General features: G+C 37.0%; 1 protein-coding gene across 1 annotated transcript; it reads left to right on the plus strand.

Annotated features, from left to right (window-relative positions):
- The first annotated feature begins 8349 nt into the window (after positions 1–8349).
- On the plus strand, positions 8350–13751 carry LOC118488227. The gene is made up of 17 exons (XM_035985466.1): positions 8350–8790; positions 8878–8928; positions 9172–9442; positions 9537–9680; positions 9789–10001; positions 10135–10305; positions 10399–10662; positions 10753–10980; positions 11071–11241; positions 11307–11477; positions 11566–11670; positions 11754–11807; positions 11893–12274; positions 12380–12436; positions 12536–12716; positions 12790–13068; positions 13190–13751. The coding sequence occupies exons 1-17, from the start codon at positions 8350–8352 to the stop codon at positions 13499–13501; spliced, it is 3495 nt and encodes a 1164-aa protein (XP_035841359.1). The 3' UTR covers positions 13502–13751.

Raw genomic sequence — 13751 nt, forward strand, 5'->3', positions numbered from 1 at the left:
GGCATCTTTCTTGAATTTTATTCGGTAACGTCAATCATGCAAATGGTAAAGAGGTTTGGTTGTGTTTGTGAATGTTTTACAAGTGGTACAGAGGATTCTGGACTGCATATGGTAAATCAAGGACATTAACTTGTACTTGGATTTTCCTACTTTTGTGTAGAAAACAAGATGATGAAGTAACCCCGTACCTAAACTGTTTGGTAAACAAACTAAGTTTTCCGGAAAAGCCATTTTGATTAAAACAAACTTAAGTGTTTTGAAATCATAATGGGAAAATAGTTTGTTGTGAGGGGGAGTTCTGATTGTTTACGCCAAGTGGATGGAGAATTGAAGTGATTCTCATCAGGTTGTCAAGTTTGTACAGTTTGTTTCAAATTTTCCCAGAAAATCAAAATTGAAACATATTTTGATTTTAGGGGGAGAAAAATTTTTAAAAAAATAGAAAATTTGAAAATGTCAAAAACATTAAAAATTTAAAAATGAGTTTTGTTGTGAAAAAGAGGAAATGATTGTAAATCAGTGGACTATCACATCACGCTAAAGAAATGTAATGTCAAATGTGATAAACGGTCTCACTGATGATGTGACGATAGGTTTTTGTACATTTAGTAGATTTATTTGGGATATAAACCTAAAATTTCAAACTTATGAAATTCGTGGGGAACACTACTTGGATATATAGGTAACCCCTGAAATCTCGTTTGAAAGGTCTCGTATTCTGATATACTAGGTGTTTATACTCTATGATGTCTGGGGTATTATTCCGGGACTTCTGCTGAACGGTAGTTCTGACCTAGTCCTTGGCTAATACTTTCCACAAAATGCTTGAAATATAGCATAAAGCCCTCAGTTGATTAGACAATAAAATTGATAATCATCTGTTGTAGCTGAAAAGATCCTCTAAAGGGGACACACTGCTAAGTCGAAGCTGATACTCTCTGCTGAACGGAAGTTCTGACCTGAGATCCCTCAGTTCTCGCATCTTTCCCCTAATTTATGTACAGACATCATTGAAGTGTTCATACCTGTAAGACTGAATATTGGGATTCTGGATACGGGAGTATATTCAAGAGGTGGGACACATGAATTGAACTAAGTTCATAAAATACCTAAATAGTATCCTGAATAGATTGAAAATTGTATGAAAATTTAAGAGGACAATTATATCGTCAATCTACGTGAATCGTTTAGAACTTAAAACGATTAAAAGCTTAACGGTGCTTGTGTTATGTCTCAAAAACTGATATGATCCTCTTGCACAAACTCACAAAAATATGTTTGTTTTGCATTTAAATTTCTATCTTTGCATTTATGTTTCATATTTTCAAAAATCCAAAAATATTTTCGACAACTGATGGTGAAGAGCTGATTTTCAAAATCTCAAAGGCTAAACTTGATGAACATACAGGTTGGTTAAGACATTTGAAATGTTTAAAATGATTCATTAATTTTTTTTTATTTGAATCAGAAATTGGAATGTTTCAAATTTGTGAATCAGTGGTTAATTGAAAACAGTATCACATGATTAAGTTGATTCATTAAGTTGAATCACAATTATTCTGGTTTGTGATGGAATGTTTGAGATGTATGCAGATGGTGCAGATGATAAGCTGAACAGAGAAAGCCAGGAGATAATTTCGATGGTGGTAACAAAATCCCAGACGACTATCCTAGCAGGGTGTTAGGGGGAGTCTGATGAAGGTTATAGCCAAAGAAAGTTAGATCCAGGCAGAATTCTTGAAAAAGACCGAACTATATCCGAGAATGTCTTGTTGAAGACTCTCACTGAAGATTCCGTCAACATTCAAGGGGGAGTCTGTTGGTGCAGTTGTCTGTCGACTACATCTTCGTTCGAGTCTTAGAGTCTTAGAATAGGATTGATTGTAAAATGAACGAAATACGAGAAATTGTGTAATTGTATAGGTTCTAGATAGTTGGATCGCTCATTTGGACACTCAAGTGTATGAGCCGCTCGAACGGACACATGTTGGACCGCTCTTATGACATGTATGGACCGCTTATTGGGCCTGTCCAATAAGCGGTTCCCAATCTCTATATATAGCCTGATGAGCGATCTAAACAGTAAGAACAGTTGGAACATTGTGTAGAAATCATGCCGAAGCTTTGCCGGTGCGAGATTTGAGCTGTAAACGTCTGATATTAGTAAAACAAGTAGTTAAAGTGATTTGCCTGCTGTTTCTACCTTAGTTTCTTGTAATTCCGCACCTGAAACCAAGGAGAAAGCCTCTGAACGACTCGTTCGGGTCAGAATACGATCCTACATTTATATTTTTAAACAACTTTGTTACCTGGTCTATGAGATCAGAAAATCTTCATAGTTTATACCACTTAAATTATGGAGTTTCGATTGACGTAAAACACGTGTCGATGCCTTTTGATGTATAAATGTCCGTAACCTAATGATCCGAACTGATACCATTAGAATTCCCGCCGCGTAGCGCGAGATAATTCCACTAGAAGTATTGACCTGTAGGTTAATATGAAACCAACTTGATCAAGTGTCTCTAAACAAATGTCTTTTACTAAGCGCGGATCAAACGGGGATTTTTTCTATTAAACAAGCAAAATGGTTCAGCTTTATTAAACGAGTCAAACGGGTATGTTCTTTTTAAACATGCAGAATCGGTCAGGGTTATTAGGCTGACACTGTTTTCACCATCTTATTGCAACTGACATCTGATTTTAATGACGCAATGTCACATTATTTGATTTCAAACTTTTTTTCAAATTAAGGCCATCGAATTTCAACTATAATTTATTCTGTTGTTGTAAATCGCTTGATACTTGCTACCGCTTTGTTTTTGTAGATGCTTCATTAAGAGAGAAACTAATGAAGATTATGAGATCGGATTTCTGTAAAATAGTGCCAGAGATGATAACAACATCTATTGTTGCTGCTGGAAATTATGCAATCCAGGTTCCTGTGTGCTGGTGGAAAGACAGTTACTCCACCCGAACATATGGTACATTATCTATTAGTTTGATTGATTTATAGAACTGGGGTTGATTTTGGCGTGTGCTATGTATATGTAATCATGCTCATTTGAAATTGTTAGCTACGTTGTCTAATAATGCTCATCTAAAATTGTTAGCGTCATTGTTAAAGTTTGCTGATCTTGGGGATATGGTGTCAGCTTTACCAAGATCAACAGACGATGGGATTTATCGCACAATCGACATACATCTTAACGTCAATTTTGAGTTACCAATTTTTCGTTTCTTCGCTGGATTTGCCTAATCAAACAACTGATCTATCTTCGAAATATTTACCTAAGGATAGGAAAGAGCGAAAAGAAACCAATTTGCATTACCCTGGGATAAATGGGTTTTGGCCTGAGCTAAACGTGTTCAGGTCGTATACAAGTTGCCACGACTTACCCATTTATTTATGTTTTCTAGGTGTTAGTGTGCCTGTTGGTGGTGGCTATGCTGGCTTCTACGGTATTCCCCCCGCAATGCGCGGGCGGGGATAAACCTAGTTGTAATAACATATGGTTTTATTTGATATCAAACTACAATATATGTCAAAATATGAACATCAAATCAATCAATCCTAATATATAACAAAAAAAAAAAAAAAGAACCACCCTGACTAATGGTTTGGTTAAGTCAGAACAAATTTATCGAAATTATGATTTGTTTTAGTTTTGGTGTGTGGCATGCTTAAATTGAGATTTGTAAGGCTATAGCATAGATAACGCACACAGATACTAGACATGCTATACGATGTATCACAAAAGGATTAATAAAATAACACAAATGACTATGGCGTTGTAAATTATCGCCACCGCCACATCGCGTGGGTTACCTACTAGAAAAATGAGTGCCAACATATCACGAATAAGAAAACTAACTTAAGTACTATACAATATATCACGAGACGACTGATAAACTAACGTTAAACGAATATCCTATTGTAAATTGCCACTCCCGCTGCATCGCGCGGGTAAATGGCTAGTATATATATATAGGGGATGGTTCAAATGAAAACCACTTTTATTGTGAAAACTCGAAAACTAACTAAAAAAGCCTAAAAAAACCAAAAAAACATACAAAAAATTTTTTTTTTTACAATTTTTTTTAGAAAAATCGCTAGTTTTTATATATGGAAAAAAATTTCAAAAAAAAAAAAAAAAATTGGTTGTACTGCACATGTGCACTAATACGGAAAGCCTAAACCACTTAACCCACCCCCCACCGACACCCCCCGAAAACCTAAACCCCCCCCCCCCCCCCCCAAAAAAAAAAAAAAAACCTAAATTCACCCTCCCACCAAAAGCCTAACCACCCCCCCACCCCCACCCCCCAAAAACCTAAACCCCCCTCCCCCCACACCCAAAAACCTAATCCTAATCCTAAACCTCCAAAATAACTAACCCTAAAAGCTAAACTAGACTCAAAAAACTAATTTTAAGCATGTAATGCACATTGTAGTACATCTTATATTGCACATGTGCACTACTATAATAATAGTATTGAAAACAAGACGACACCATAAATCTTTTTTTTTATGTCATAAAAAATATACTCGAATATACTTGAATGAAAGATAAGAAAATTTGTGATTTTATGGTGCCATTTTTGTTTTAAAATGATAACGTATGGAGAAATGGGAAATGTTTGAAAAGTTATATATTTTTTGTTTCAATTTTACCCCTCCTTCATTAAAAGTCTTCCCCCCTCCTTTTTAGTGGGTTTTAGTTAGTTTTCTAGTTTTCACAATAACTAGTGGTTTTCATTTGAACCTTCCCCTATATATATATATATATATATATGTTTTCACTAGTTAAAAGTCTAATTTTAACTAACATATATATAGGGGATGGTTCAAATGAAAACCACTTTTATTGTGAAAACTCGAAAACTAACTAAAAAAAGCCTAAAAACACACCCAAAAAAATATTTTTTCAAATTTTTTATAAAAATCACAGGTTTTTTATATGAAAAAAACTTTTTTTTCAAAAAAAAAAAAATTGTAGTACACATGTGTAGTATTACACATGTGCACTACAAATTTTTTTTTTAAATTTTTTTATATATAAAAAATGACGAAAATTGGTATGAAAAAAAAAGAATTGGTATGTTTTTTTGGTTTTTTTAATTAGTTTTCGAGTTTTCACAATAACTAGTGGTTTTCATTTGAACCTTCCTCTATATATATATATATTTATAAATACATATTTGTCCAAAATGTTTTAACTAATCTGTGTAACAAATAATATATATACATATATGAACCCGGTTCAAAAATTTTATTTACCACGGATATCCATCAGTAACAATATATTTACGGTTTTTAATTGATAAATTTCATATGATAAATGAACAGTCTATCCTTTTTAGTTAAGAATAGCTTACAGGTTAGCGTTTGTTAACATTGTTAACCCAAAAAAAAAAAAAAAAAAAAAAAAAAAAAAAAAAAACCAAAAACAAAAACAAAAAAAAAAAAAAACAAAAAACAGTTTCATATATCGGAGCATAAATGAAAGTTACTTTTTTCTTTTATACCAACAAAATAATAATAATAATAAAAACCTGAGTGCCTTTTGTAAAGCTAAGAAAACTTGATTATTATTGGATGAAATTTTTACTGGATTTTAATGGCGGTGGTAGGGATGATGACAACGAAGGGGGTGTTTGCCTAGCTTTTATTTTTTCGCTTATGCTTATTATAGCTTATTTTCTATCATTTGATAAGCCTTGTTTAAGTGTTTGCATTAGCTTATAGCTTTTTTTATATCATTTACCCTTACACAAAGAAGCTTTTTCAAAATAAGCTAAAAAACCATCTTCAAGTAAGCTTCTTAAAATTAGCTTATATAAGCTAATAAGCATAAGCTTAAAAAGCTAAACCAAACACCAAATTAAGCTTATTTTGTAAAAAAAGCTAAAAAAGCTATAAGCTTTGTTAAAAAAGCTAGGCCAAATACCCTAGAAATTGATGATTTTGGCGGTGCTTGTGTAGCGACAATGAGGATGACAACAATGAAACGATGGAGGGTTGTTCATGATGGGAGATTGTGAAGGAGCGAGAGATATCAATTCGTCTGATCAAATTCTTCCACAATGTGGAAGTATTGTTGAATTCGTACTTTGAAGGAACTAGTGAATGAAATCCACGCATTGCTTGCGGGATGTTACAAGTTGTAAGGCACGATTTTGATGGCTAAAAAATGTTTATTTACAATGGCATTATTACACAATAGGTATATGATGTGACCCAATAAATGAAGTTGTGTTTTATATCGATTGAATACCATAAAAACAAATACCGATACTGATGTTATCTGGCCAGTACCAATTCGATTCGTTATCATACTGTTATTTCCAATTCAACTCCGTTTCCAACAAAATTTATAACGGAATGTCAAGAAAAAAATTAAACGCAGCCAGCCAACCATGTATTTAGTGAGTGAAACCAATGCGTTGTGACCGGATGTTTAAATTTGTAAGGCTCGGTTTCGACGACTAAATTTATTTTTATTTACAATGGATTTTCAAAAACTTGTAAATCAAATGTGACATAAATGTAATTCATATTTTATTCATTAAAATATACTATACACGGATATGATCCGGTAGTTCTGCTGGTTGCACGATAATACTTTAATGGTCTGTCAGTGATACAAATTTGCCATTCAAAAAAAAAATAAAATAATATATATATATATATATATATATATATATATATATATATATATATATATATATATATATATATATATAGGGCTTGGTTATATAGTAAACCCCTTCTTTTTGAGAAAACTATGGAAACCCCATCTGAACCATTGATTAGGTTACATCTAAGATGATCAAGGGACATGATTATATTGTGTTAATAAAAATAAAAAGAAAATAAAAACACTGCCAACTTGTACCATCGAAGGGCATTTTGGGTATCAAAAAACATTGGGAAGACAGCAATGACTGCCATGCAGTAGCAGTCTAATCAAAGAAGTTCACCCAAATTCAAAAAAACTCTCTTCTTTTCCATTTTACTCAAAAAAACTCTCTTCCTGTTCATGATTCTCTGTCGTCTTTAATCCTTTCTCCATTCCTGTTCATCTTCTTTACAATCGATACGACGGCATTGAAAAGCTACTACCCACAAACCCTAGCATAGAATCCGATGAGGAACTCGTTCATAATATTGTCATCGTCTTTGAAGCTGAAACGTTTACGGAAGATTCAGACTTCAAACAACAGGTTAGTTTGTTGTTATCCGTCATGTCCAACTAGGTTTTGCTTCAACCGATTATTGGAAAGAGGCAACCTTAGTTTGTTTTATGTTTAAATATGTAGGACTTCGAAACACAATTTAGGGCGAAAAAGTTCTGGTAGCCCTAGCGTGGTGATTTTATCGGAGGAACCCAAGCCCGGTCCTTCCAAACAACGAGCTGACTTTGGTCCAACGCAACGGGAGCTAGGTTAGAATTTTTATGTTACTAAACACTATACATAGTTCAAAGGTGATCTGTATGTTGATAGTGTGTTGGGCCTGAAATTGGGCGTAACTAAATTGTGTCTGATGCCTTACAGTATACGATGAAGCCGATGTTCTGTCAACAAGCAATGGGAAGAGACACGGAAAAGGTAACGATTAAGTAGTAATATTTTTTATAATTTGTATAAAGTATTGTTGAAGATAATCGTCTAACTTACGAATGTTTCGGTGCTAAATGAAAGGTTGTGGTGTAAGCAGACGGGGGGATAACAAAATGCAGATGGGTAAGTTCCTTTTTTGCTGCAATAGAGGCTAGTTGCATATCCACACAAATCTCATTAACATGTTTGAAAACTGTAGGGAAGACAAGCAATGTCAGGGATATTTCAAGGAGTGGACATAAAAGAAAACGTGGTAAGTTACACAGTTGGCTTCTGTTAACATGTGTTAGTTGTGCTTGACCCTGAAAACGGACTAACAGTTAGTTTATTTTTAAGCCCTTAAGGAATTGTTTGTAATGTTGTTGTTTCCTATAAAAATGTTGGTCAGACGTGACGGGTTCATCGAAGAGCGGAAACATGTTGAAGACCAAAAAGAACAAGGGTTCTGATGAAAAAGAGAAAGGTAGAGCAGGGAAAGCTAAGGTAGAACGTAAGAAACCGGAAAAGGTTCAGAAAGCCCGCAAGCGCGCAAAAAAGGATGAATTTCCAGGAATAAGGACAAGATCTGCACCGTTGCAGTTTTATAAGTGTGTACGGGCATTGACAGAACAACAGCGTGATGCAGTCAGGGAAATGGGCTTTGGACGGATGCTAACTTTCAGCGTTGATGGTTTGCCGACGAAGTTAGGTTATTTTGTTGTGGACAATTTCAATCCCGATAAAATGACCATATGTACGCCTGCCGGTGATATCAAGGTGAACAGGAAAGTGATCAACAAGTTGTTAGGGATTCCGACTGGTGGGCAAAAGTTTAGTTCTATTGGTAAGCTGCCGATTCTCAGCGAGGCCATCACGGAATGGAGGGCGAGATACCCGGGGCCAATGGTGCCGCCGACAAAGATGGTGAAAATGATTGATGATTCCGATGGCGAAGACAGTTTTGATTTCAGGATGGATTTCTTAATGTGTTTTGTGGCAGTGCTGGTGGATTGTCATAAACAAAGTTGTTTACGGGAAGAAATATTGGAGTATCTGGATGAAGAGATGGATTTTGCAACAATAGACTGGTGTGACCTTGTTGTGGAAAAGCTAAGAACTTGCAAGGATACATGGAATCGGCAGGACCCACAGAGTTTCTTTGTTGGTCCTCTAGCGATTCTGATGGTAAGCAACTTTAAGTAACTTAGCTAATTAACATGTGTTATAATAGTTGATTTATTCCCTTGTTGAACGTATCGTTGTTTCTTGTAGTTGTTGTACGTTGATAGCGTTGAGTGCACGGGTATGGAGGTTGACAGTGCGGTCTGTCCTTTAGCCTTTTGGAACTTGAAAAGATTGAGAGAGAGAGAGAGAAAGGCTTGAAATCCTTGCGGGTGGTTTTGGAACAGGACGGTTTAAAGGATTAACACGTCCCAGAAACTATAACGTCGAACAATGGGCAACTAAAGAGGTAAAGATAGATGCTATAACATGTGTTTTTTTGAAATTGGTATATGTTTCAAATTGTCCAAAAAAAAAATTAATGTTAAAAACTATATTCAACAGGAGAGGTTGACGATATTACGACAGTTAATATACGTGACAAAGAAGAACAAAGTCAAAATAGAGGGTATGTTAGATTCGCTGTTGGTGGAAAGCCCTGAAGACGAAGAAGTACAAGAGTTGAAGTCAACGTTTGATAGTTTGTTTGAGAAGAAAGATAGTGAAAGGGAGGATAACGATGATGCGGTAGATTTAGCGTCACACAAGATCAATTCGGTCTTGGACGATTTGAGAAATGATGAAAAGAATCACATCAATGAAGGAGAGAACGCTGGTTAGTAAATGTTATTGTCGGGCCCTGTTATTGTCTGTGTTATTTAGTTAAATTATTTTGAAATCCATTAATAATTGTGGGAACGTTTTCGTAGGGGATGGCATCGATGATGATCTTTCGGATGGGTCACCAATAATGAGCTTGTACAGGAAGTCGCTTGTCCGCCAAAACAAAAAAATAAGTAAAAGTAGGCTGAAAGCAGTAGGATCTTCAGTGATAGACTTCGATGACCAAGAAGGTGGGCTAACGATGTATATGAAATGAACACGGAAACACATTTGGCCGGTTCTTCAACCTGTAATTATTGACAATATTTATTTATTTATTTTTTATTTTGAATGTGCAGCTGATGTTCAAATGCAATCATTCGCAAATGATGGTGTTGAAGACCCTGATGAACAGATTGTAGATGGTGGAAAGTCGGTTGAGGTGCGGAGATCAGCACGACTTGAGAACTTAAAACATGTAAGGGAAACAGAAGAAATGTTTGTCACGCCAAAAAGGAGAAAGAGAAGTATGCAGATTGGTGGACAAGGCACGGAAAGTGACAAAGAAAGAGGTAGTTTGTTACATGTTATACCCTTTTTAAGAATACCTTTACTTAACTGTATGTTATGGAATGATATGACATTCCTTAACACACGTCAAAGGAGTTAACTATCATATAGTATAACCTGCCCTTGTGGTTGCAGCAGAGTGTACCGGAGAGCTGGAAACAGTTATGTCGCCGCGGGTAAGGAGGTCTCCCCGTCTGAATCTGTTGAAGGGTGCTTCGGAAACAAAAGCCAGCTTTGTGACCCCGAGTTGCCAGAAGTCGAAAACAAAGATTCTCCGTGGAGAAACGGATGGTGGTGACGAGTCAGGTAATGTATAACATGTGTTAGTGAGTTAACCTGTATTACCGGCTAATATGGTTACGTTACTTAAACGCATGTAATGTTGATGTTATGTTATAGGGTTAATCAAGACGAAGAAACAGTTGGAAGAGATAGAACTGAGGGTTAGTGAACTTGGGATAAATACAACTGAAGTCGGGGAAGGTGATAAGAGTGTTAATGATGCTGGTAATTCAAGTCGCGAGGAATGTAGTGTTGGTGGGGACGAAAAAAATAAAGGCGCAGGAGGGGTGTATGAAAATGATGCCGAAGAAGTGCATAAACCGCTGGGTTTAATGCGTGCAATAATGCGTATTAAAGCAGGAGAAGTGCACGGGGCACATGGTAGTTCTCGTAAACCCCCTAATAATGACTGATTCTAAAAGTTTCTTTGTTACTTTGTTTTCTTTAACGTATGTCATCTTGTGTGCACAGATTACCGGGGTCCGGACTCGCAGTTTGTTACACGTGCTGAGCGTAGAGTGGAAACAGACAATAAAGTGGCTGCGAAGCCCAATGATGAACAGAACACTAATCTTAAAGCGGATGACGTCAAAAAGGATGAGATTTACGAAGCAAGGTTTGTTTGTGATCAAAGAATGGACAAAATGGTCGAGATGGAGGACAAGGATAGTAAACATGATGAACAGAGTGGGAAGGAAGGTAACCTTCGGAAACCTTAATTTTTTTTTTTTTTTTTGTTTAGCAAGGCTTAGCTATGTGATATCTCGAAAAATGTTTATGCAATTGCAGATCCTAAAAACGAGATTGAAGTTAAGAACGCACCGTCAGATGGAAGAAAGGAAGAGAGTGGTGGCATGGTTTTTTCAGCTGCGGACGGGGCTGTTGATGATAAGGACAAACACGGTGTGCCGGATGGCGAAGACAATGGGGCTGTTGATGAGACTGACCGTGTTTTAAACAGTAAGTATTTAATGTTTTCCTGGTAGTAAGTTGTGCATGCTTTGTAACAGCATTGTGTTATGCAGGTGCAGAAGGTAAGACGGAGCATGATGGGATGCGTGCGACTATTATAAACATGCAAGGGTGCACTAGCGCGGTGGTTGATTCAATAGTTTCGGGCGACGGGAGTGAGATGGCACATGATGTCGATGCAAAAGGGAAAGCGGCTGAAGAGGTCCCTTTTGCAGAGAATGACGGTAAGGGCTTTCATGCTCCAACATGTGTTAAAAATGGTTTCCCCTGTCTATCATTTACTGAGTTAACACATGTTAGGTGTTCATACAGACAATGGGCCTGAGCCCGGTTTTGATGAACGAAATTTAGATGGCCCGAATTGGAGCCTTGGGATGACACAAATTGGGGCTCAAGTGGACGTGTCACACGAAATTGGTAAGATATAGCATTAAGCGAAATTAGTATGGATGGGTTAGTATGAGTCATGTGTAATATACTTATTTGCATTAAACGTGCAGGTTGCACAAGTGGGAAGATGGAGGACATCCCCCGGACAGAAACCAAACCTGTTGGTGAGCTAAAACACCATCATTTATCGCATCGAATGTGTTGTAGTTGTTTACGCGTTACATCATATATTTATTTTTTATGTGTTAGGCGATGTGGAGGCTACCGCAGACTTGAGCATGGTTATAATGGTAGACCCAGTTAGCTCCTATGACCCGGCCATTGCAATCCACAAGGGTCAAACTGGGCTGGGATCTTGTGGTAGTGATATGTATGAGGTGGAGGACAATATTCCGCTTGCTAACCGTGTGCGCATGTTGGCTGAGTTGGGGGCACAAAAAAGGAAACTCCCCTTCCGAGAGAAGGTGGTAGCGGAGCCAAACAGATCACCTTACTATATAAGGACTGTTGACATGGGCCAACCAATTACAAAGAAGGAGACAAATCTGTGGGACTACATACACGCCGATGAAAGCCCAATGCACCTTTTAAGTGGATTTTGTCGTAGGAAGCGGGCAATGGAGGCAAACATGTAAGTAGAATTGCAAAAGTTGTTTTTTGTTTTATAGGAATATTGTAAACGATAAACAACGATTCACACACTGGATAATTGGTTTATTTTTTTATTTAAACGCAGGAGGGAACAGGGTTCTTCGTCAGTGGCTGATGTAGATAGTCCGATACATATGTCTGTGTAAGTAAGGGCGTAACCGTATGAATTATTAGAAAAACAATAAATTACATATGTTAACATGTTCAAATTTATTTTTGTGGTTTGTACACCTGACTTCAGGGAGTTGCTGTTCAGAAGCCCTACCCACGTACAAGCATCTCGGTCTATGTTCAAGAGTTTAAATGTTGGCAATGAGGTCTCGGATGGCATTATTGACTGTTGGGCGGAGGTGCTGAACTTCCAGGAGAAAAGAAAATCACGGGGGGCTTACAGTAGACAATTTTTTGGGACTAAAGTTGTGGTAAGTGCCATGTATATATAAATTACAGTTTGTCCTATTGGTGACCTTATTAATTTCTCTGTTATGCTTGAAGTTTCCATGGATGCTGACAACTGACGAAGGCGGGGTAGAGGCGCGGATGCACAAGTTTCGGCTTGGGATAAAGGGTGCGGTCAACAGAGTTGATTGCGTTCCTGATTTCCGAAATGAAGACATTGTTTTCTTCCCTATATTGGAGCACAAACACTTTTACTTGGTAGTGTTTGAGTTACGCGACCCCGGGATTTATGTCATTGATAATGACAAAGCCCGTCAAGGTCAGTTGATAGAAGACAGCGTCTACTACCTACACAAGGACACAGCGTATAAGATTGTAAGTAACAAAACTGAAAATTGATTTAAAAATAAGTGTGATAACACTGGCAAGACTGTTAGGTTTTTTTTTTTTTTTTTTTTTTAGGATTACTAACTATGTCTTGTGTATGCGTATGCAGAAAGATATGTTTGTGCAATATCTGCGGGAGGTTGGGAATCCACGAGCCGATGACATAGAGTACTGCAACATCCAGCGTATGCCGGTTCCTTGGGCAACAACCGCAAACACAACTGATTGTGGGATCTTCTTGATGCGGCACATGGAGTGCTATATGGGGAAAAACCAAAGTTTTAACTGTGGGTTCAGCACGAGTGGGGCGAGGAAGATGGCGGAGGTGAGAAAGTTGAGAAAGAGGTATGCGGCGCACATATTATGTTCGGAGGTGAATGTGCTGCTGCCAAAAATCAAGGAAGAATGCCGAATAGAGTAACATGTGTTATGGTGGCTAACACATGTTATTGTAGAACAATTATGCCTTAATTTCGCCGGATATGTTTTTTGGAAACATGTAATGAACTTTGATGGATTTGGGGATTTTGCTTCAAACGTAATGCGGGGGTAGGTGTTTTGTTGGGTATGGCATCGTCAGGATGTCTTTTTGTGGATGAACTATATATATTAAATATGATGTTTAGTTAGTCGGTAATTATAAACTCTAGAAAATATTGATGTGTTGTTAA

The sequence above is a fragment of the Helianthus annuus genome, chromosome 16 (assembly GCF_002127325.2).
Source record: "Helianthus annuus cultivar XRQ/B chromosome 16, HanXRQr2.0-SUNRISE, whole genome shotgun sequence".
Taxonomy (NCBI): Eukaryota; Viridiplantae; Streptophyta; class Magnoliopsida; order Asterales; family Asteraceae; genus Helianthus; species Helianthus annuus.